General features: G+C 40.4%; 1 protein-coding gene and 1 non-coding gene across 3 annotated transcripts in view; one reads left to right on the top strand and one right to left on the bottom strand.

Annotated features, from left to right (window-relative positions):
• Positions 1 to 25,507, top strand: part of USP50 (ubiquitin specific peptidase 50) — a 40,593-nt gene that overhangs the window by 4,669 nt on the left and 10,417 nt on the right. For both annotated transcript variants that reach the window (XM_032343711.1, XM_032343710.1), the window contains exons 4-6: positions 105 to 314; positions 2,065 to 2,207; positions 5,548 to 5,680. In XM_032343711.1, coding sequence (XP_032199602.1) covers positions 105 to 314; positions 2,065 to 2,207; positions 5,548 to 5,680 — 486 coding nt within the window. The remainder of the gene's footprint in view (positions 1 to 104; positions 315 to 2,064; positions 2,208 to 5,547; positions 5,681 to 25,507) is intronic.
• Positions 19,212 to 19,313, bottom strand: LOC116592179. Its single transcript, XR_004286358.1, has one exon. It is a non-coding gene; the product is annotated as a U6 spliceosomal RNA (small nuclear RNA).

The raw sequence follows: 25,507 nt of genomic DNA, 5'->3' as shown, positions 1-25,507 counted from the left end.
GTAGCGATGTATCATCCTGATAGAAAAAAATGTCAAGTCATTCCATCAAAAGCTTTTTTTGATAACCAAGAGTTGATCCGGGGCTAATTTGTTCCTTGATTCAGTACCATCGGAGAAGATCATCCGAGAAAGGGTCAATTCCAAGGTGCTGCAGGAAGGTTATTACCAGTGAGTCCTCCATCATCACACAGCTGTTTGAAGGGCAGCTCAACTACAGCTTCATGTGTTTGAAGTGTGAGAGCTGCACCTACAAGAATGAAGTCTTCACTGTCCTCTCTCTCCCCATTCCTTCTGAATACGAGTGCTCTCTTCAGGTAGGGAGTGATTCTTGCTCCTGGATGCTCCCTCTCAGGGCTGTTCCCCACACTGTGTGTTATGAGGGTGCTGCTTTGTCACTTAAAGCAAATTGGAAGCCCATGAGGACAACATTTATAGCCGAAAGTGACTGTGAATTTGGTTGTAATCCTTTTTTTTCCAAGTTTTTAAAATTAACATGTATTATTTGCCCTGGGGGTACAGGTCTGTGATTCGTCAGTCTTACACAATACACAGTGCTCACCACAACACATACCCTCCCCAGTGTCCGTCACCCAGCCACCCCATCCCGCCCAGGCCCCTTCCCCTCTAGCAACCCTCAGTTTGTTTCCTGAGATTAAGAGTCTCTTAGGTTCGTCTCCCTCTCTGGTTTCATCTTGTTTCATTTTTCCCTCCCTTCCCCCACGATCCTCTGTTTTGTTTCTCAAATTCCTCCTATCAGTGAGATTATATGATAATTGTCTTTCTCTAACTGACTTAGCAATAACACCCTCTAGTTCCACCCACATTATTGCAAATATCTTGATTTCATATTTTGATGGCTGAATATAATTCCATTGTGTATGTATATGTATGTGTGTGTGTGTGTGTGTGTATTTATCACATCATCTTTATCCATTCATCTGTTGATGGACATCTAGGTTCTTTCCATAGTTTGGCTATTGTGGACATTGCTGCTATCAACATGTGGGTGCACATGACCCTTCGGATCACTACATTTGTATCTTTGGGGTAAATACCCAGTAAATTTGTATCTTTGCTGGGTCCTAGGGTATCTCTATTTTCAACTTTTTGAGGAACCTCCATATTGTTTTCCAGAGTGGCTGCACCAGCTTGCATTCCCAGAATTCGGTGGTATTTCTAAATGTACTCATTAAAACAGCCTCACTGTAAAAGTGAAATGACAGGTGGGCTTTATTCAGTCTACTGAGATGGCTTGGTGCATATAGGGAATTTACCTCTTGAATTTTATTCACCGTCATACCTAAGATTAATCTGTAAATCGGAGTGGTTGCGGAAGGCAGAGAACAGTAAGTTTCCTTGCAGAATAATACCCATTTGATTCTTCTACCTAAATTATGAAAGCACATCTGTGAAAAGTTTTCACATACCAGAATTGGAGAACAGAATCCTACTACTTATTTAGAAGTGGGCTTTGTTCTCAGAATAAATTGTTAAAGATGACTGGAAACAAATTCCCAAGAGACTAACATGTATACTGAACACATGATCTGTGCTCATCGTCCTTGTGAGGTTAGTGGCTGGCAGAGCTGGGGGTCTGGCTACACTCAGGGTGGCTCCCCTGCGCACAGGATCAAATTCTGTCCGTTCCACTGTCTTTATTACGGGCCACCCCCCAAAACACTGCATATGGTCATTTTTCAGTCTCTGGATCGCTTCTGTGATGAGACGCATAACATAAAACAGCTGCCTGACTTGGTTAGTGGAAACTGCACCGTCAATATTATTCTGAAATAAACCAGAAAGATTATAATGCTGACCCAGAGATTGGAAGTGAGATGGGCACTTGGATCCATTTCAGTAACTGAGGGAGAAAGAAGCCCCTCCTTCATCAGGTAGACTTTACAGCTGTGCAGGCTGCCGCTTGTGACGCTGGGACCTCCTGGGTATGTTGACTTTGAGGAAAGCGCTGAGGATCACTTTTCCACAGCTGTTGCAAAGTTGTAAACAGAGAAGCCAAGCTGTCCTTGATCCAATGTAGTCACCAAATTTGTTTTTCCTCCACAGGACTGTCTCCAGTGTTTTTTTCAGCAAGACACACTGGCCTGGAATAACCAAATTCACTGTTCCTTCTGTGAAACCAAGCAAGAAACAGCTGTAAGAGCCAGTATCTCCAAGGCACCAAAAATAATTATCTTTCACTTAAAAAGGTATGGATTTTGGCATTTTGTGATATTTTTTTAAGCCTTTATCAAAATATCACATATCATGCAGTTCACCCATTTAAAGTGTATAATTCAGGGGTGCCTGGGTGGTTCAGCCAGTTAAGTAAGTGTCCGACTGTTGGTTTCGGCTCATGCTGTGATCTCAGGATCATGAGATCGAGCCCTGTGTTAGGCTCTGAGTGCTTGAGATGCTCTCTCCCTCTGCCCCTACAGCTTGTTCATGCTCTCTCTCTCTCAAATAAACAAAAATAAATAAAGTGTATAATTCAGTGGCATTCAGTTTATTACACTAATTTTTAAAAATCTGTGATAAAATGTATGTAACATAAAATCTGCTATTTTAACTTTTTTTATTGAACTCGAACAGTGTTATATTAGTTTCAGGTGTACAATAGTGATTCAGCAATTCTATACTTTACTCAGTGCCCATCACGATAAGTGTGCTCCTAATCCCCCTCACCTGTTTCACCCATCCCCCTCCCTTGCCCTCCTCTGGTAACCATTAGTTTTGTATTTGAATCTGTTTTTGTGGGTGTATGTGTTCGTCCTTTGTTCATTTGTTTTGTATCTTAAATTCCACACGGGGTATTTGTCTTTCTCTGACTGATTTTACTCAGATTTACACCCTTTAGATCCATCGTGTTACAAATGACAAAATTTCATTCTTTTTTATGGTTGGGTAATATTCCACTGTATATATACACCACATTGTCTTTAGTCGTTCATCTATTCATAGACGCTTACGTTGCTTCCATATCTTGGCTACTGTAAATAATGCTGCAATAAATATAGGGGTACATATATCTTTTCGAATTAGTGTTTTTGTTTTCTTTGAGTAAATACCCAGTAGTGGAATTACTGGTTCATATGGTAATTCTATTTTTAATTTTTTGAGGAAACTTCATACAGTTTTCCCCAGTGACTGCTCTAGTTTGCATTCCCACCAATGGTGCATGAGGGTTTTTCTCCGCATCTTCACCAATACTTGTTATTTCTTATCTTTTTAAATTTTAACCATTCTGACAGGTGGGAGGTGATACCTTACTGTGGTTTTGATTTGCATTTCCTTGATGAGTGATGCTGAGCATCTTTTCATGTGTCTGTTGGCCATCTGGATGTCTTCTTTGGAGAAATGTTTATTCAGATCCTCTGCCCTTTTCAAATTGGGTTTTGTTTTGTTTTGTTTCTTTTTAAGTAAATTGTACCCTGAGACCAAGAGTCCCACGCTTTACTGACTGAGCCAGCCAGGGCCCTGGGATTATTTGTTTTTTGGATGAGTTGTGTAAGTTCTTTTTTGGTAGTAAGAAGTCTAACGTGAGTCTCACAAGGCTAAACTCAAAGTGTCTGTAGGGCTGCATTCCTTTCTAGAGGTTCTAGAGAACAATCTGATGCCTTCCCTTTCCAGCCAGAGGCTGCCCAAGTTCTTTGTGTTGTGACCCTTTCCTGCCATTTTCAAGCCCGCAGCCAATTTAATTGTATAATTCATTGGCATTCATCACATTCACAATATTGTGCAAAAATTACCCCTGCTTCCAAAACTTTTTCATTTTTGTAGCAAGAATCCATCTGGGGGGATGTTCTGTATTTGTCACCACATTATATCAGGAGGCACATTGTAAAAGTTTGTCTCACTATTGGTGATGTTAAGTTTGACCCTGAGTTAAGGTAGTGACTCTAAGATCCCATCATTCAGAAAGGTCTAGTTTCCCCTCTGTAATCAGTGTGACTCTGGACTCTCGGATATTTTTAAACTTAATGGGCTTAATATCCAATACTATCATCATTCTTAATGTTTAAGTTGTTCAAAACTGGCCTGTGGGAGCTCCTTCAAGTCTGTTCCTCTGAGCCCATCAGTTAGTATATGTTTATTAAAGTATAATTGCAAGTATAAAATGTATCCTTCTTAGGCATACAGTTCTGTGAACTGTAACAAATCCATGCAGTCCTGTAACTATCAGAGCCAACATACAGACTATGTCCATCACCCCAAAAAGTTTCTCATGTTTTTTCATAATCCACCCTTTCTCCCACCCTCAGCCCCTGGAAAAGTCTGATCTGATTTCCATCTCTATAGTTTTACCTTTTCCAGAATGCCCTATGTTATACCATATGTTTGTGTGGTTTACTTCTCTCTCTCTCTCTCTCTCTTTTTTTGATTTAAACTTCTTTCACTTACCATAGTGTTTCTGAGATTAATTCATTAATGGCAGAAGTTAGTGGTTCTTTCTTTTTATTGCTGTGTAGAATTCCTTTTTGTGAATGTACCACACTTTTTTTTTTTTTTTAATTCAGTAGTCTTCACGCCCAGTGTGGGGCTTGAACTTGTGACCCTGACATCAGGAGTCACATGCTGTACCAACTAAGCCAGCCAGGCACCCCTTATATCATAATTGTTTATCCGTTCATCAGTTGATGAACATTTGGGTTGATTCCAACTTGTGGATGGTGTGAACACAGCTGCGGTAAACGTTAGTATATAGGTTTTTATGTGGGTATAAGTCTTCATTTCTTTTGCTGTGATGCATAGGCATGGGATTGCTGGGTCAGATGGTATTCCCTTAGTTTTGCAAACAAGTTTTCTTGCTTTTTGGCATGAGACTGTCTCAGGTTCACAAACTAATTTCCCTGCACTAGACCTAAATCAGCCATTCAGTCATTACTTACTTCCCTACTTATTTACTTATTTAGAGGGGGGAGGGGCAGAGGGGAAGAGAGAGAGATAGAGAGTGAGCATTTAGGTAGGTTCCATGTCCAGCTCAGGGTGCAACCTGAGATCATGAGCTGTGCCAACCCTGAGTTGGATGCTTAGCTGACTGAGCCACCCAAGTGCCACCGAAATTTATTTTTTAAAAAGCTCCAGGGAGTCTACTATGAGTTCATATTTGGGAGCTGTTGATCTATATAGCAAATGGAGAATGTGACAAGATTTTCAGAAAAATTTATCTTACTAAAGATCTATTGAAACCTCAGAGCTGGGAAACAGGACACTGCTGAGATAACAACGTGTTAAAAACTGAGTCAGTCAATGTGATTCCTACTCCCTGATGCCAAGCCTGGCTTTGTCCCTGTCTTCTTTTGTGCTGGACTCTGCACCGTCTCACCCCTGGACTCACAGCCCAGGCACAGTTTCATTTCAGGTGACACTGTGGAGTTGCCCATTAGAAATACACATAGAAAAGAAAGAAATGTATGTACAGGTCTGTGCCAAATTAGCTTTCCAAGAAATTACTTCTAACTGTAGTTGGAATTTACCAAGGTATGTAGACTTCATTTACAAATGATTTACAAACTTACTTTATATTTTGCACATTTATTCTCTCTCCAGATTTGACATTCTGGGTACAATGAAAAGGAAACTGAGAACAGATATTCATTACCCACTCACTAACTTGGACCTTACCCCTTATATTTGTCCAGTTTTTCGGAAACACCCGAAATATAACCTCTGTGCAGTGGTGGTAAGTAAAATACTATTAAAAACAGCATAAATTTAAAGAAAACTGAAGCATTATCTACTTGAACATCTACTCTCACCTTTCCCTCGCTTCTCCTATATTCTCTTTTTTAAAGCAAAATATATAGCTTGGAACTTTCTGTGTTGACCTCAAACAGTAGAATAACGAAAGAATAAAATGTTCTGTCCACAGCTTTGTTACTTTCCCTCCACTCACTGGCTATTTCAGATCTGGGGCATTTGCAAGTTGGGCTGTGGGAGCAGCAGAAGTTAGTATGGATAGCTTTATGTTGAATATTCGTGAGCCATTCTATGGCTAAAGTCCCCTGACACTCCACGCAGAATAGTCCCAGAGTCACTGCCTGTGTGCTTCCAGTCCTAAGGAAACTCTGGCTGGGTTGGGGAGGGGGGTCCCCTTTGGCTCTAAGTCAACCATCACTATTGAGGATTCCCTGAAGGAAAGAAAGCATGGAGTATAATTCAGATCAAATCACCAAGAACTTCCCACAACGTCAAACAGCCCCAGGCACCAAGCCATTCTCCAGGTTTCTGTTTGGGATCACAGCGTTAACAGTCTTTAGAACCTGGAGGTCCCGTGTGGTGCACAGCAGATCGTGCAGGACCCCAGGGTCCTCTGATGCACCCAAGTCTCATTTGCCTATTGAATTAACACATTATAAAATGTTAGTCCTGCTCTTTAACCTCTTTCACATCTCAGAACCATAACTTCAACCTTTAAAAACTAATCCTTTTTTTTTTCTTTTTATTTCAAGCCTTGACATTCCCCCTCTTTCTCATTTATCCTGACCTCATAGGAGCTTTTCCTTCTCTCACTTCCCTCCTGGAGATCTAAAGTGATGTCCTCTTCTCTGTCATCTCAAATATAGACTCTACTGTGGATTCCAAAAGGAGCTGCCCCCTTGTATTTCACTGTTTACATTTCTCATTACATGTTTCTTCTTTAAGAAAATCCAAGAGACAGAAAGTTGAATTTGTAAAAAAAAAAAAAGTATGTAATTATCTACATCATGAGAAGATAGACATTTGTAAAAAGAGTCACCCCAAGCCTCCTATAAATTTGTGATCTTTCTAGTGTTTAAATTATTATTAACTGAGGGGCCAAAAATTGGTTTCAAAAGAGAAATAGATTTAGAATTTAGAATCAACTGCCAGATGATGATGGAAAATCAGCTGATAATCTTATTGGGGTTCCTTGTACACAACAGGCTGTTTTCTCATGCTGTTTTTAAGATTCTCTCCTTATCTTTCACTTTTGACCTTTAATTTAATTTAATAATTTAATTTTTTTTGAGGTGGGGAACAGAGGGAGAGGGAGTAAGAGAATTTTTTAAAAAACTTTTTTATTTGACAGAGAGATCACAAGTAGACCGAGAGGCAGGCAGAGAGAGGGGGAAGCAGGCTCCCTGCTGAGCAGAGAGCCCGAAGTGGGGCTAGAACCCAGGTCCCTGAGATCATGACCTGAGCTGAAGGCAGAAGCTTAACCCACTGAGCCACCCAGGTGCCCAGGAATAAGAGAATCTTAAGCAGGCTCAATGTCCAGCACCAGTATAGTACAGACTCAACGTGGGGCTCAGGACACTGAGATCATGACCTGAGCTGAAATCAAGAGTAGGACTTCTGACCAACTGAGCCATCCAGGTGTCCCCACTTTTGACATTTTAATTATAATGTGTGTTGGTATGGGTCTCTTTGAAAATCTCTGGACCTGGATTGTCTGTTTCTTTCCCCAAGTTAGAAAATTTTTCAGTCATTATTTCTTCAAATAAGTTTTATTCCCCTTTCTCTCCCTCTTCCTTCTGGAACCCCTATCATGCAAATGTTAGTCTGTTCAGTGTTATGCCGTAAGTCCCTTAGCTCTCTTCATTTTAAAATTTCATTTATTTTTGTTGTTGTTGCTCTGACTGGGTGAATTCCACTGCCCTGTCTTTAAGTTAACTGACCCTTTTTTTCTGCCCCAGCTAGTCGCTGCTGAACCCCTCCTGTATTTTTCAGTTCAGTTACGGTGTTCTTCACCTCTATGACTTCTGTTTGCTACTTTCTTCTATTTTCTGTCGAAGTTCTCACTGTGTTCATTCATTCAGTTCCTGAGTTTGGTGAGCATTTTTATGACCGATACTTTAAACTCTTAATAAGGTAAATTACTTACCTCTGTTTCATTAAGGTCTTTTCTGGGGTTATCTTGTTCTTCTAAGACATATTTCTCTTTTATTTTGCTTAATTTCCTGTGTTGGTTTCTGTACAATAGAAGCAACGGCCACCTCCTGTAGCCTTGAAGAAATGGCTGTATACAGCGCAGGAACCTTACTGTTCAACCATGCCCTAGCTTTTGTCTTTCAACTATTTGTGATTATCCAAGCAGCCTATTTGATTTTTGATGGTTCCCAGTAGTTGACAGTGTTAAATGTCCCAAAGGGGAGGATCTTGGTCAGCAGCTAGATTTAGGCATACTGGAAGCCAGACCCTCGGACAGCAGCTTTTAAAGTATGACAATACATACCTACAGTTCTGTGGGACCACATGCATAAAGGCTTGCTGGCCACCAAAGGCTGGACAATCTGGAGGTGTTCCTTGGGCAACAGTTGGGGAAATCAGGGCCCCAGATGAATGTAGAAGGTCCCTCCTGAGAGACAGCAGTAAGTTGTAGCAAGGCAGAGGGAGAACACAAAGATGGCATCTACCAGCCCAGGGCCTGGACGGCACCTCTGCTTGACCCTAGTGTGCCAAACCTAAAGTCTTCTCCTCAGGCTTCATTCATGAAGCCCCAGGAGAAGCAAATAGGCCTCTTTCACAGAAAGATTAGGCATGTATCTCATTCTGCCATCTGTCTCTCCAGTGCCCTGGGGGTGATAGCCGGCCAGGAACTGTCTCTGATGGTTATAATCCTGTAGGACCCAGGAACACAAGCCACCGTGCCCACCAGAGCCAGGCAGTTATAGAGAATCCCTTGGTTGGCATTCACAAAAACCAGGGCACCAGACACGGGTTAAAGCTCCACTCTGGGAAACTTCAGCACTCTGGAGCATGGAGGGGGGAGGGCAGGGAGGGGCTCTTGAAGATGGCTCTCGCTGGCCAGCAGGACTCTCCATGTGTGCTGCATTAGATGCCTGCCTTTCAGGCCAGGGCTTTAAAATTAGCAAATGAGCCGCATTCACATAATGCCGCAATTGGCTGCCTCTTGCACCCTGGGACAAGCGAGTCTGAACCCTTTAAGAGCCGCGATAGCTCGCTATAGCCTTGTGGGTCTCATGGATGCAAGCGGTGCTGGGTTTTGGTGTGTTCCTGGGAGGAGGTGAGCCCAGGATTCTACCGTCGCTGTCTTGGGTGAGTATCCCTTTTTTCTTGATTTTTTTTAAAGGGAATAATCAAGAATAATGCTTGCCGTGTTTTAGTAGCTGTACTTTGTCAGGTAATTGATACTTCCTTCTATTTTGATTTTGCTAACACTTTTTGTGCGTGTTTGTAAAGGTGGTGATTTTATTAAATCTGTGTCTCTACAACAACTGAGAAATGGCCCTCCTGAACCCTTTTAAATTCTGTTAATATGTTGAATTATATTTATAGATGTTCCAACTTATCTACCCTTTATTTTTGTTACCCTTGCGCTGCTGGGATAAATACTATTTGGTCATTATTATCTGAGATGTATTTTGCTTGATTTGGTTTACCACACTTTAAGATTTTTGCAATAGTCTCTCGAATGAGCTTTATCTCTGCTTTTCTTCCTTATACCCTTTGTCTAGAAACTTATCATAGCCTTATACACAAACTTCTATACGAAAGGAAGAAAAGCTCCTCTAACCTCCTGAGTTAGAGGAGCTTTTCTTCCTTTCGTATAGAAGTTTGTGTATAAGGCTATGATAAGTTTCTTTACGAATTGATAGAACTTACCTGTAAACGCCTCTGGGCATGCATTCCCCTTTGAGGGGTGATTGTTAACTCCTGGTATAATTTCTTTAATGCTTGTAGGTCTATACAGGCTTTGTATTTTCTTCTTCCATCGGTTTGGTAAGTTATAATTTCCTGTGTATATGTCCATTTCATCCGAGTGTTCAGTTTTCTGGCATAACTTTTTTTGGGTATTAAAATTTTTTTAAATTTGGGTGTGCCTGGGTGGCTCAGCCGGTTAAAGCCTCTGCCTTCGGCTCAGGTCTTGATCCCAGGGTCTTGGGATCAAGCCCCACATCGGGCTCTCTGCTTGGCGGGGAGCCTGCTTCCTCCTCTTTCTCTGTCTACTTGTGATTTCTGTCTGTCAAATAAATAAAATAAAATCTTAAAAAAAATTTTTTTTTAATTTCTGCTGGATCTGTAGATATCTGTACTTTCATTTCTAATTTTATGTACTTAATATTGTTTTGTATTTTTTCTTGATTAATCTTATGTCTATATTGTTGAAGCCTTTTCAAAGGACCAACTTTTGATTTTTGATCCTCCTTATTATATCTTTGTTTTCTGGTTCATTAATCTAATTTTATTATCTATTTCCACTTAGGTTCATTCTCTTTCTTACTGCTTTTAATTGGGAACTTAGTTCATTAACATTCACTCTCTTCTTTCATATATAAGCCTTAAAACTCAAAAGTTTCTCTGGATAATACTTTCACTGCCTACCACATTTTAAATTCTAGAACCCTTGAATACAAAATAGAGAGGGTAATAATCATCCGTTGCCAGCATTATAGATGAGCTATCAATTCACCTGTAACACCTGGCCCGCTCTGCTCCCTGAACCATATTATCTTTGTATTACATATCTCTTATGCATTAGTTTTATTGTGTTAAAAGATTATGATCTGTATGAATCCAATTCTTTTACATCTGTTGAGGCCTGTACATCCAATTCTTTTATATCTGTTGAGGCTTGTACATATATATATATGTATATATACATATATATACATATTATATATACATATAATATATACATATATATACATATATACACATATATACATATAATATATACATATATATCTATACATATATACATATATATATTATATATCGCATCTTCTTTATCTATTCATCTATCAGTGGACATCTGGGCTCTTCCCACAGTTAGCTATTGTGGATATTACTGCTATAAACATTAAGGTGCAGGTCCCCTTTCATTTAACTACATTTGTATCTTTGGGGTAAATCCCTGATAGTGCAATTGCTGGGTTGTAGGGTAGCTCTATTTTCAACTTTTTGAGGACCCTCCATACTGTTTTCCAGAGTGGCTCCACCAGCTTGCATTCCCACCAACAGTATAGGAGGGTTCCCCTTTCTTTGCATCCTCGCCAACATCTGTTGTTTCCCAACTTGTTAATTTTAGTCATTCTGACTGGTGTGAGCTGGTATCTCTTTGTGCTTTTGATTTGTATTTCCATGATGCTGAGTGATGTTGAGCATTTTTTCATGTGTCTGTTGGCCATCTGGATGTCTTCCTTGCAGAAATGTCTGTTCATGTCTTCTGCCCAATTCTTGATTGGATTATTCTTCAGGTATTGAGTTTGGTAAGTTCTTCACAGATTTTTGGATACTAGCCCTTCATCTGATATGTCATTTACAAATATCTTTTCCCATTGTGTTGGTTGTCTTTTGGTTTTGTTGACTATTGCCTTCACTATGCAAAAGCTTTTTATCTTGATGAAGTCCTAGTAGTTCATTTTAAATAAACTTTTTTTTTTTTTTAAGATTTATTTATTTGACACAGAGAGATCACAAGTAGGCAGAGAGGCAGGCAGAGAGAGAGAGGAGGAGGAAGCAGGTTCCTTGCTGAGCTGAGAGCCCCATGTGGGGCTTGATCCCAGGACCCTGGGATCATGACCCGAGCCGAAGCCACCCAGGTGCCCCCCTAGTAGTTCATTTTAAATCTTTGTATACTTACCTTTGGAGACATGTCCAGCAAGAAGCCATTGCGGCCAAAGTCACAGAGCTTGCTGCCTGTGTTCTCCTCTAGGATTTTGGTGGATTCCTGTCTCACAATGAGGTCTTTCATCCATTTGAGTCTATTTTTGTGTGTAAGGAAATGGTCCAGTTTTATTCTTCTGCCTGTGGCTGTCCAATTTTCCCAACACCGCTTGTTGAAGAGACTCTTTTTTCCATTAGATATTCTATCCTGCTTTGTCAAAGAGGATCATAGAGTTGAGGATCCATTTCTGGGTTCTCTATTCTGTTCTATTGATTTAGGTGTCTGTTGACCATAGAGTTGAGGATCCATTTCTGGGTTCTCTATTCTGTTCTATTGATTTAGGTGTCTGTTTTTGTGCCAGTAGCATACTGTCTTGATGATCAGAGCTTTCTAACGGAGCTTGAAGTCTGGAATTGTGAGGCCACCAACTTTGGTTTTCTTATTCAACATTCCTTTGGCTATTCATGGTCTTTTCTGGTTCCATACAAATTTTAGGATTATTTCTTTTAGTTCTGTGAAAGAAAGTTGGTATTTTGATAGGGGTTGCATTGAATGTATAGATTGTTCTAGGTAGCATAGAGATTCTAACAATATTTGTTCTTTCAATCCATCTTTCATCAGTGTTTTATAGTTTTCAGAGTACTGGTCTTTCACCCCTTTGGTTAAGTTTATTCCTAGGTATTTTATAGTTCTGGTGTAGTTGTAAATGGAATTGTTTTCTTTCTTTTTTTTTTTAAAGATTTTATTTATTTATTTGACAGACAGAGATCACAAGTAAGCAGGGAGGCAGGCAGAGAGAGGAGGAAGCAGGCTCCCTGCCAAGCAGAAAGCCTGATATGGGGCTCGATCCCAGGGCACTGGGATCATGACCTGATCCAAAGGCAGAGGCTTTAACCCACTGAGCCACCCAGGCACCCCTGGAATTGTTTTCTTAATTTCACTTTATTCTGCCTCATTATTAGTGTACAAGAATGCAGCAGATTTCTGTACATTGATGTTTATATCCTGCAACTTTACTGAAATCATTTATCAATTCTAGTAGTTTTTTGAGTGGAGTCTTTAGGGTTTTCTACATGTCATCTGCAAATAGGATTTTACTTCTTCCTTACAAATTTGGATGACTTTTATTTCCTTATATTGTCTAATTTCTGTGGCTAGAACTTTCCTGTACTATGTTGAATAAAACTGAGAACCGACATTCTTGTCTTGTTCCTGACCTTAGGAGGAAGCTCTCACGTTGTCCCCATTGGGTGGCTCAGATGGTTAAGCCTTTGCCTTTGGCTCGGGTCATGATCTCTGGGTCCTGGGATCAAGCCCCATGTTGAGCTCCCACCTCAGCGGGGAGTCTGCTTTTCCCTCTCCCTCTGCCTCTCCCCGTGTTTCTGTGCTCTCTGTCTCTCTAATGAATAAATAAAATCTTAAAAAAAAAAAAGGATAATGATTGTTAGCAACCAGTTATACAACATTTATTATGTGGCAAATATCGATTGCTTTATATATTTGAAAAATATGTTGTCTCTGGATTTTCACTTATGGCCTTTATTATGTTGAGATTATTGTTCCCTCTAAGCCTACTTTGCAGAGTGCTGTTATGAGTGAATAAGGTATTTGGTCAAATGCTTTTTCTGTATCTATTGGAGTGATCATATAGTTTTTATCATTTCTCTTATTGATAAAATGAATAACACTGATTGTTTTGCAAATTATGAATGACCTTGCATCCTAGTATTGAATCCACTTGTTTGTGGTATATGATTTTTTTAATGTGCTGTTTGATTTGGTTTGCTATTATTTTGTTGAGGATTTTTGGATCTATAGTCCTAAGAGATATTGGCCTATAGTTTTCTCTTATTGATTTTTTTTAAACTGATTTTAGAATCAGGACAATACTGGCCTCATAGAATGAATTTTAAAATTTTCTTTCCTCTTGAATTTTTTGGAATTGTTTGAGAAGAATGGCATTAGTTCTTCTTTAGATGCTTGGTAGAATTCACCTCTGAAGCCATCTGGTCCTGGACTTTTGGTTTTTGGGCAGTTTTTTGGTTACTGTTACAGTTTCATTGCTGGGCATTGATCTGTTTGAATTCTCCATTTCTTCTTGCTTTAGTTTTGGTAGGTTTTATCTTTCTAGATATTTATCCATTTTTCTATGCTGTCCAATTTGTTGGCATACAGCTTTTCATAATACTCTTACAATTGTTGTTCCTCCTTTTTGTTGGTAATTTTCTTTATTTGGGTTCTTTTTTTTTTTTTTTTTGTAAATGAGTCTTGCTAGAGATTTATTAAATATGTTCACTTTTCAAAGAATCAGCTCCTGGTTTTATTTACCTGTCTTATTGTTTCTTTTAGTTTATCATTTATTTTTGCTCTAATCTTTATTATTTCTTTCAGTCTTCTGTTTTGGGGTTGTGTTTGTTCTTCTTTTTTCTAGCTCCTTTAGGCATAAGGTTAGGTTTTGAGCTTTTTTTTCCTTCTTGAGGTAGGCCTGTATTGCTATAAACTTCCCTCTTAGAACAGCTTTTGCTGCATCTCAAAGATTTTGGACCATTGTTTTTCATTTTCATTTAATTCCATGTAATTTTTAAAAAAGATTTTATTTATTTATTTGAAAGAGAGAGACACAGCAAGAGAGGGAACACAAGCAGGGACAGTGGGAGAGGGAGAAGCAGGTTTCCCGCTGAGCAGGAAGCTGGATGTGGTGCTTGATCCCAGGATTCTGGGATCACAACCTGAGCGGAAGGCAGACGCTTAATGACTGAGCCACCTAGGCGTCCCTCCATGTAACTTTTAATTTCTTCTTTGATTTCTTGGTTGACCCACTCATTGTTTAGTAACATGTTATTTAACCTCCAGGTATTTGTGCTCTTTCCTGATTCTTTCTTGTTGATTTCTAGTTTCATAGCGATGTGGTCAGAAAAGATGCATGGTATGCTTTGATCTTCCTGAATTTTTCAAGACTTGTTTTGTGACCTAACATGTGATCTATTCTGGAGAATGTTCCTTCCCCATTTGAAAAGAATGTATAATCTGACATTTTAGGATGGAATATTTGAATATATCTGGTGAATCCATCTGGTCCATTGTGTCATCAATCAAAGCCATTGTTTTCTTGTTGATTTTCTGTTTAGATAATTTGTCCATTGATGTAAGAGGGGTGTATAATAAGATACTATTATTATCAATTAGTTCCTCTAGTGTGTTATTAACCATTTTATGTGTTTGGGTGATTCTATGTTGGGTGCATAAATATGTACAATTGTTACAGCCTCTTGTTGGATCATCCCCTTTATTATTATATAGTGATGTTCTTTGTCCCTGTTAGTCTTTGCTTTAAAGTCTATTTTGTCTGACATAGGTACTGCTACCTCAGATTTCTTTTGGCATCCATTGGCATGATAAATGTTTCTGCATCCCCTCAGTTTCAATCTGCAGATCTCTCTTGGTCTGAAACGAGTTTCTTGTAAGCAGCACATAGACGGGTCTAGTTTTTGTATATTTTGTTTTGTTTTGTTTTTTATCCATGCTGTCATCTTATGTCTTTTGGCTAGAGCATTCAGTCCTTTTACATTCAAAATAATTAGTGATAGATACGCATTTATTGCTATTTTGTTACTTGGTTTGTGGTTTTTTGTATAGATATTCTCTGATCCTTTCTTGACTCTTTAATGTTTTGTAGTCTTTCTTAGATATACTTGGATTCCTTTCTCTTTATTCTTTGCATATATAGCATTGTTTTTTAATTTATGGTTACCATTAGGTTTGCATATAACATCTTCTGCTAATAGCAGCCTATATTAAATTGATGGTCACTTAAGTTTAATCCCGTTCTTTTCTTCTCTGCCCCCACGTCTTAGGTATATGATGTCCTATTTTGCATTATTTTATTTTGAGTCCCTTGACTGATTTACAGAAATACTTATTTTAACTGCTTTTGTGTTTCTTACTTTTCATATTCTCACTGATGGTCCTTTTTTCCACTCAAAGTGTCCCCTTTAATATTTCTTGTAAGGCTGGTTTAATGGTCCTGAAGTCCTTCAGTATTTGTCTGTGAAACTATTTATTTCTCCTCTTTTGAATGATAGCCTTGCTGGATAGAGTGTTCTTGGCTGTAGATTTTCCTTTTTTTCAGCACTTAGCAGGCCAGAAGGGAGTGGCATCACATATTCAAAGTTCCTGCTGAAAAACCCTCTTACAGGGGGTGCCTGGGTAGTTCAGGGGATTAAGCCTCTGCTTTTGACTTGGGTCATGATCTCAGGGTCTTGGGATCGAGCCTGTGTAGGGCTCCCTGCTCAGCAGGAAGCCTGCTCCCCCACCCACTGCCTGACTTTCTGCCTACTTGTGATCTCTCTCTCTCTCTGTGTCAAATAAATAAATAAAATCTTAAACAAAACCAACTATTTTACAGCCTTACGGGGTTTCTCTTGTATAACTGTCTTCTTTTTCTTGCTTTTTTTTTTTTTAAGATTTTATTTATTTATTTGACAGAGATCCCAAGTAGGCAGAGAGGCAAGCAGAGAGAGAGAGAGGAAGCGGGCTCCCTGCTGAGCACAGAGTCCAATGCAGGGCTCCATTCTAGGACCCTGGGATCATGACCAGAGCTGAAGGCAGAGGCTTTAACCCACTGAGCCACCCAGGAACCCCTTTTTCTTGCTTCTTTATAAACATTTTTATCACTATTTTTTGCCATTTTAATTACCTTTTGTCTTGATGTGGACTTCCTTGTGTTGAATTTTGGTGGGAAATCCCTGTCCTCCCTAGATATGGATATTTGGGTCATTCCCCAGATTAAGGAAGTTTTTAGCTATTTGTCAAATAATTTTTATGCCCCCTTATCTCTGTTTCTTCCGAGATCCCTATAATGTGGATGTTATTATACTTGATGGGAGTCACTGATTTCCCTAGGACTACTCCCAATTTAAATAATTTTCTTTCTTCTCCTTTGCTCAGCTTTTTTACTTTCCATTATTCTGCCTTCCAGGTCATTGATTTGTTCCTTTGTTTCATCTAGCCTGCTATTTATGCCATCAAGTATATTTTTAATTTCATTTTTTGCATTCTTCATTTCTGATTGGTCAGAAAAATAATAAATAGATCTTATAAATATTTTTTGAAAAGAACCAAAGTACAATGATTTTTAATTTTTAAATCTCCTTAAATAACCAAAAATGTATTCAAGAATGTAAAACACAAATATGAAATTAAACATTAGATGTTTTTACTTCATACCAACCCAACATTTAGTCTAGAAAATAAACAAAAACATGTTGAATAAAGTGTTACTAAAATGCTAACAAAATCATTTTATCATAAACCTAATACATGCACTTGAAGGTTCGACTTATTTATCCTTTTTGTTTTTTTCTTTTTAAAAATTTTTTAATTATTAATTTTTATTAACATATAATGTACTATTTGCCTCAGGGATACAGGTCTGTGAATTGTCAGGCTTACACACTTTACCTTACTCACCATAGCACATACCCTCCCCCATGTCCATAACCCAACCACCCTCTCCAACCACCTCACCACCAGCAACCCTCACTGTTTTGTAAGATTAAGAATCTCTTATGATTTGTCTCCCTCCTGATTCCGTCTTCTTTCATTTCTTCCTTCCCTAATCCCCCCAACCCCTACTCTGCCTCTCAAATTCCTTATATCAGGGAGATCATATGATAATTGTCTTTCTCCGATTGACTTATTTTGCTCAGTGGAATACCTTCTAGTTCCGTCCATGTTGTTGCAAATGGCAAGATTTCATTTCTTTTGATGGCTGCATAGTATTCCATTGTGTACATATACCACATAATATCAGTTTAGTCATTAATAACAGTATATAATAAAGCACAGGAACACAGGCCCATAGATGTCATCCTTGCCCCTTCCCCTCAGAATCATGTCAGAATAAAGTTGACAGTTTTGCCAGGCTCTGAATCCCCAGTGACCCCTGTCCCTGGAAGCAAAGAGGATACTGTCCCTCAACTCCATATAAGCCGTAATAAAACAAAGCCTAAGCTTTCTTACCTTATAAAGGAAATGGCCAGTTTTTTGATAAATACAGAAACACTCTAGGAATTCACTTTATGAGTTTACTAAACACATTTTGCAAGAACCAACTACACAAAAGTTTTCTTTGAAATTTGGTCTGCAAATTCATGTAACAGGTTGGAAATTCAAAACCTATAAGAAAATGAGAAGTAGGGAATCCCTAATCCTAACCTGTTGCAATTATTAAAGAGATATACACACATACTAAAAAGTTTGCTCATGGAAGGCACAAACTAGAAAAGGGATATGCTTTTTGAGTAAAAACAAAGAACTAGCCGATATCCTTCTTTGTTTTTTATCTCTGTGTTAAGGGTCTCAAGGATGCCCTCTACTCCAGTGAATTTCTTTGTGGTCATTACTTTAAATTCTCTATCAGGCATATCACTTGTATCCATTTCACTTTGGTCTCTGATCTTTCATTTGGGAGATACTTCTCTGTCCCTTCATTTTGTCTAACTCTCTGTGTCTATTTCTGTGTGTTTGGAAAGTCAGCTACATCTCTTGCTCTTAGTGGTAACAGTTCTATGAAGAAGAGGTCCTGCAGCACAGTGTCCGCAGTCTCCCAGCACCTGGTGCATCAGGCAGTGTCTCCTATGTATGTTGTGTGTGCTTTGCTGTTGAATCATGGCCCCTTTTTTCTTCAGTCCTGTTGTCAGCAGAGGCTGTCTTTGCCTGTTGTGGGTGGGCCCTGAGGTGTGTCTGCTTGCAAAAGGAGACCTCCCCCCACCGCTGCTGGAAGTGATGTCCCGTGAAACACGCAGTTCAGGAGGTGTGGGGTAACAGGTTTGCGACGGTCTTCTGCGGGGCCTGACCGATGTGAGTGGGTCTGGGAAAGGTAGATCCGCCCAAGCGTAAGGGGTTGGGGCTTGATGCAGGCATGCTAGGAGCATCGGTGCCGTGCTCTGGCCTCCATGTGGCCTCTTTCCTGTCTTTAGTTGTGGAGTTTGTTGGCAGACTTTGGGTTGTTTTTTGGGTGATTCATGCTGATATGGGTGTTATCTGTGAGATGAGCTCAACTTCAGGTCCTTCTACTCCACCATCTTCCCAGCCCTCTGGGTATTAGTTTTGTATCTTGCAACTTCACTGAATTCATTTATTCCGGTCACTTTTTGGTAGAGTCGTTAGGTTGTCTATGTATAGCTTCATGTCATCTGCGAATAATGACAGTGTAACTTCTTTACCAATATTGATGCCCCTTTTTTCTTTTGGTTGTCTGCTTGCTATAGCTAGGGCTTCCAGTATTATGTCGAATAAAAGTGATAGTGGGCATCCTTGTCTTGTTCCTGATTTTAGAGGAAAAGTTCTGTTTTTCATCATTGAATATGGACCTGTCATATATGGCCTTTGTTATGTTGAGGTATGTTCCTTCTAAACCCACTATTGAGACTTTTAAAAATGAATGTTGTATTTTGTACTTTGTTGATGATGTTGTACTTTGTCAAATGCTTTTTCTGCATCTATGGAGGTGATCATATGATTTTTATGCTTTATTGATTTGTGAATATTAAACCATCCTTGCATTCCGTGCATCTCCAGGATAAATTCTACTTGATTGTGGTGAATGATTTTTTTTTTAATTTTTTTACAAAATGTTACAAATTTGAATGTCATTCTGATGCAGGGGTCATGCTAATTCATATCCTTCCAATTTTAGTATATGTGCTGTTGAAGTGAGCATAGTGAATTAGCCTTTAACATGTAGTTGATGCAGTTTAATATTTTGTAGGGTTTTTTAAAAAAAATTTTATTTATGAGAGAGAGCAAGTAAGCACAAGCATTGGGGGTAGGGTTTGGAGGAAGGGCAGAGGAAGAGGGAGCAGCAGACTCTCCAGTGAGCAAAGAGCCTGATGGGGGGCTTGATCTCAGGCCCCTGGGATCATGACCTGAGCTGAAGACAGCCACCTAAGGACTGAGCCACCCAGGTGCTTTTATGGGGGGATTTTGCATCTATGTTCATCAGGGATATTGGCCTGTGGCATTTTTATGGTGTCTTAGTTCTGGTATCAGGATGATCCTGGCTTCACAGAATAAATTTGGAAGCTTTCTTTTGTCTTCTATTTTTTGGAATAGTTTAAGAAGAATGGTATTAATTTTTCTTTAAATGTTGGGCAGAATTCCCCTCTGAAGCCATCTGATCTGGAATTTTAATTGGTAGTTCTGTTCTTTTTCTTTTATCTTTTCTTTTCTTTCTTTCTTTTCTTTCTTTCTTTCTTTCTTTCTTTCTTTCTTTCTTTCTTTCTTTCTTTTTTAAGATTTTATTTACTCATTTGAAAGAGTGCACAGCACCAGCTGTGGGGAGAGGCAGAGGGAGAAGCAGACTCCCTGCTGAGTAGGGAGCCAGATCCCAGGCTTGATCCCAGGACCTGGAGATCATGACCTGAGTGAAGGCAGATGCTCAACTGACTAAGCCACCCAGGTACCCCTTTAGTAGTTTCTTAAATCCAATTCGCTTTTGTTACTAGTGATTGGTCTCTTCAGGTTTTCTATTTCCTCCTGATTGAATTTTGGAAGATTATGTTTCTAGGAATTTATCCATTTCTTCTAGGTTTGTCTAATTTTTGGTGCATAATTTTTCATAAATTTTTTAAAGATTTTTATTTATTTGACAGAGATCACAACTAGGCAGAGAGGCAGGCAGAGAGAAAGGAAGGGAAGCAGGCTCCCTGCTGAGCAGAGAGCCTGATGCGGGGCTCGATTCCAGGACCCTGGGATCATGGTGTGAGCTGAAAGCAGAGGCTTTAACCCACTGAGCCACCCAGGCGCCCTGTCCCTTTCCTATTTTTTTTGTTTTTTTTTTAATCTCTCTACCTCTAGAAGGAGAGGAGAAGGGAGTCAGGAAAATTGGAGGGGGAGAAGACTCCATAGGAGACTGTGGACTTTGAGAAACAAACTGAGGATTTTGGAGGCGGATGGGTTGGTTGGGTGAGCCTGGTGGTGGGTATTAAGGAGGGCACATATTGCATGGAGCACTGGGTGTGATGCATAAACAATGAATCCTGGAACACTGAAAAAATAAGATAGAGTTTAAAAAAATAAGATAGCAAATTCTATCATTTGCATTTTTTAACAAATAAATCTTTTCCTACTACAAGTATTAAAATGCTGAACCTTTCAAAAAAAAATCTCTATACCTCTGTTTCTGCTCTGATCTTCATTACTTTTTTCCTTCTACTAAACTTGGGCTTTATTTGTTATTTTTTCTAGTTTCATTGGTGTGAGATTAGATTGTTGGAGATTTTTCTTGTCTTTGAGGCAGGCCTGTATTACTATAACTTCCCTCTTAGAGCTGCTTTTGCTGAATCCCAAAGATTTGGGACCATTTGTGTTTTCATGTATTTTTTTAATAACTTCTTTGATTGCTTCATTGACCTCTTTGTTGTTTAGTATCATGTTTATTAGCCTCCCTGTTTTTTGTGGTTTTTTTTTTTTCAGGTTTTTTCTTATGATTAATTTCTATTTTCATACTGTTGTGGTCTGAAAAGATGAATGGTATGGTTTCAGTCTTCTTAAATTTACTGCCACTTTTTTGTGGCCTATCATCTGTTTCAGAGAATATTCTGTATGAACTCGAATGTGTATCCTGTTGTTTTGTATGCAATGTTTGTTTATATCTGTTATGTCTGCTGGTATAAGGTTTCATTCAAAGACATGGTTTCCATATTGATTTTTCTTCCTGGATGATCTACCCATTGATGTAAATAGGGTTTTAAGGTTCCCTACTATTATTGTATTAAGGTTATCTCTTTATGTCTGTTGATATTTACTTTATATATTTAGGTACTCCAATGTTGGGTGCATAGATATGTACAATTGTTATGTTCTCTTGTTGAATTGATCACTTCTCTGTTACATAATGCCCTTCTTTGTCTCTTCTTAGTCTTTGTTGTAAAGTCTGTTTTATCTGTGCTACAGAGTATTGCTACTTTGCTTTTTTTCTTTTCACTTCCATTTGCTTGGTAAATGTTTTTCCATCTCTTCACTTTCAGTCTATAGGTGTACTGAGGTGTGAGAGGTCTCTTATAGGCAGCTTGTAGGTGGTTTGTGTTGTTGCTGTTTTTAATCAATTCCACCACCCTATGTATAGGCCATTTACATTTTATTACTGATAGGTATGCATATGTTTTCTGGTTGTTTTTGTAGTTTTGTTCTGGTCCTTTATTGTGATTGATTTTCGGGGTGTGTTATGTTTGGCTTTTTTACTCTCCAAATTTTGTGTTCTTAAAGCAGGATGTCTGTTTCCTTCCTTAGGTTAGGGAAGTTTTTAGCTACTATCTCTTCAAATAGGCTTTCTTTTCCTAAAAATAAAATCTTTAAGAAAAAAGAAATCTCTATATCCAACATGGTGTTTGAACCCCCATCCCTGAGATCAATGTTGCATGTTCTACTGACTGAGCCAGCCAGGTGCCCCTCCACCAATATGTTTTCTGTCCCCTTCTCTTCTTCTGGGATCCCTATGATGCAAAACTTCACTCGATGTTTTCCAAGACATACCTTAACCTATCCTCATTTTAAAGATTCTTTCGTTTAGCCTGCGTGCTTTCTATTACCTTGTCTTCAAGATTTTTGATATGTTCTTTTTCATCTGCTAATCTGCTGATTGCCTCTAGTATATTGCCTCTAGTATTCTTCAACTCTAAGAGACTCATGCTCTACCGACTGAGCTAGCTGGGCACTGACAACTCTGTTTTGTGTGTGTTTGTGTGCATGTGTGTGTGAGCATGTGTGTGTGTGTGTGTGTGTGTGTTTAGTATTTTCTGTTTCTTTTATTGAAGTTCTCATGAAGTTCTACTCTTCTCTCCAGCCCACTGAGCATCTTTACAACCATTATTTTTGGTTCTTTTTCATTTTGCTTAGCTCTGTTTCATTTGGTTCTTTTCCTGTGATTTTTGTCTTGTTCTTTCTTTTGGAGCATATTCCTCTGTCTCCCCTTCTCTTGACTTTCTGTATTTGCTTGTATGGCTTGGGTGGAATGGCTGTTCTCCTAATCTCGAAGGAATGGTCTTGTGTTTGTTATCTGGTATGTTGACTTTGTGTGCTTGGGACTTATGCTGGCTGGTTGGAACTGCGGATGGTGTGGGCCAAGGGTTCTGGGGCTCTTGGTGTAGTGGGATCCGTGGCAAGACAGCTAAAGCTAAAGTGAGTGACTGTTTGGTCCCTGGTTTCTCTATACAGTGGGTGTCCTGACAGGACAGCTGAGGCTAAAGTGGGTGCAAGCCAGGGTATGCTGAGGCTCAATGCATAGAAGGCACCTGAGCAGGGTAGCTGAGGTTAAGGTGGGTGTTGTCCAGGGTGTCCCAGAGCTCTCTACACAGATGGTGCCTTGAAGGGTGACAGGAACAGATGCAATGTGGGCCAAGAGGCCCTGGAGCTTCTGCACAGCAGGCACCCCAGCAGGACTGCTAAAGCTGACGGTGCAAGACAGGGATCCTGTGGCCCTCCATGCAGTGGGGCCCCCTTTCAGGCCAGGCAAAGCTGAAGCAGTCGTGGAGCAGTCTGTGCAGGTGGTGCCTGGCAGGGCAGCAGGAGCTGAGATGCTGTGAAGGATGGGAGGTCCCTGGGTCTCTACACAGGGGGTACCCTTGGAAGATAGCTCAAACAAAAGTGAGTGCAAGCACGGGGGCCAGGACTGTACACACGGAGAGCAGCTTGGCAGGGTAACTGAAGCTGGAGTGTAAGCCTAGGGTGTTTCAGGAGTCTCTGCTAGAGTCGAGATGGGGTACAGGCCCAGAAGGTGCCCTGGCAGGCCAGTATAGTTAGAATGGGCTTGGGCCAATTTGTGGTCTCTGGGACCTCCCCACACAGTGTGTCCTGGCAGGACAGCTCTGAAGCGGAAGCAGTTGCAGGCTGGGTTGTCTTAGGGCTCTTACCACCAGTGGGAAAGCTCAGCTGAATGAGGTTCAAGCTAAGGTTTCCGAGTGTTCTGTGCAGGGTGTGTCTTGGCTGAGTGACCGGAGCTGAGGCTGGTGTGGGCAGGAGCCTTCCAGGGTGCCTGGTGCTGTGGGCCCTGGCAGGGTGGCTGGGACAGAGTCAGGAGCCGGGTGCTCCCGGGGCACTCCCTGCAGGTCTGGAGTAGACGTCCATCGGCAGGTTTCACAGTGGTCTGCGTCCCAGGGGCCCTGATAAGCTGCCCGAAGCTGAAGTGGTGTGGGCCTAGAGTACCCCAGTGTGCTTTGCGCCTGGGTCACTTTGGCATAATGCTAGGGCTGTGGTAAGCACTGACCAGGGGGAGTCCCGGTATGTTCCGGCTGTGTCCCGGGTGGGGCTGGCTTGGGCTAGGCTAGGGGCAAAGTGGTTAGGGTGCCAGGACTAGGCACTGGTCTACGCTGTCAGGGTGGAAGGCAGCATAAATTGTGTCCAACAGGCCTCCCCCCCGCCCCGCCCCGAGAGTGTTCTAGCAGCTAGGACTCGCTCTTGTATATGCTAGTTGCTCTCTTAAAAATGTTAGGTTTATTTTTTGTGCCCAAGGACAGAGGAATCTGTTCCCGGTCCCTCAGTATTCCTCTTCACAGACCCTTCATTCCTGGGCCCCCATTTCTCTTGTTGTTCCCTTTTGCTCTTCTTCTGTGGTGCAGAGGCTGTTAAGTTGGCCCTTGGGTCTTCAGGAGTTGCACTATAAATAGATGTAATTTGGTGTGTTCTGTGGAGAATGTGAAGTCAGGGTCTTCCTACATCACCATCTTGGATCCGATCTCCCCTGGCTGAATTTTTTTATGCTGGCCTTTTTTTTTTTTTTTTAAAGATTTTATTTATTCATTTGACCAGAGAGATGCAGTGAGAGAGGGAACACAAGCAGGGGGAGTGGGAGAGGGAGAAGCAGGCTTCCAACTGAGCAGGGAGCCTGATGCGGGGCTCAAACCTGGAATCATGTACTGAGATCATGACCCTGGGATCATGTACTGAGCCGAGGGCAGATGCTTAAGGATGGAGCTACCCAGGTGCCCCTTATGTTGGCTTTTAAGGGCAAGGACTCGGCTTCCGATTTCCTATTTCTGGCTCTCCTAGCATTAAGTCCCATTGATTATTTTGAAGCTCCCAAAGTAAATTCCCACTGGTTTTCAAAGCCAAATGTTAGGCACTCATTTTCCCAGGGCAGGTCCCCAGTGCTAAGGGTGCCTGGTGTGGGGTCTGATCCTCTCCCTTCTCTGTGCTCATGGTGTCCTCCTGTTCGTGGTTAGTCCTGCCAGGGGTAGGCTGTCTCCATACCTCCTACCCTTTTTGATGTGTGGCCTTCCCTGTAGATAAACAGTGGAGGGTCTCTTCTTCCCGTCTTCAGCTCATTTTCAGAGCTCGTGGCATAGATGGAGCGGGTATCTCATTGTGTCTGTGGGTCAAGGTGAGCTTGGGATCCTCCCAATCCACCATCTTCTCTGACTCCATTTAATGTTGGCTTTATATATCCGGTTGCTCCTCTACTGGGTACATAGACATTGACAATTGTTATGTCTTATTGATTTAATTTCTTATTAGGTAAAGTCCTTCCTTGTCTCTTATTATAGTCTTTGTTTCAAAGTCCACTTTGTTTGATACAGGTATTGCCACCCCAGTGTTTTTTTTTTTTCATTTACATGGAATATCTTTCTCCATCCCTTCACTTTAAGTATTTTTTTTTTTTTTTTAAATTTTTAAGTAATCTCTACAGCCAACACGGGGCTCAAACCTAGCCCCGACACCAAGAGTCACACACCACCCTGACTGAGCCAGCCAGGGCCTCATTCTGTGTCTTCAGGTCTGAGGAGACTCTCAATGGGCAGCATAGAGACGGTGCTTGTTTTTCATGCATTCAGTCCTGCTGTCCTTTGTCTAGCTCGTACAGTGCACTTACATTTGAGGCGCCGGTAGACTGGTACTTATTGCTAGTTTGTTCATTGCTGA

This window comes from Mustela erminea, chromosome 5 (assembly GCF_009829155.1).
Source record: "Mustela erminea isolate mMusErm1 chromosome 5, mMusErm1.Pri, whole genome shotgun sequence".
NCBI classification, from domain to species: domain Eukaryota; kingdom Metazoa; phylum Chordata; class Mammalia; order Carnivora; family Mustelidae; genus Mustela; species Mustela erminea.
Note: the sequence above shows the minus strand (reverse complement) of the source record. Positions and strands in the feature narration are given on the sequence as shown.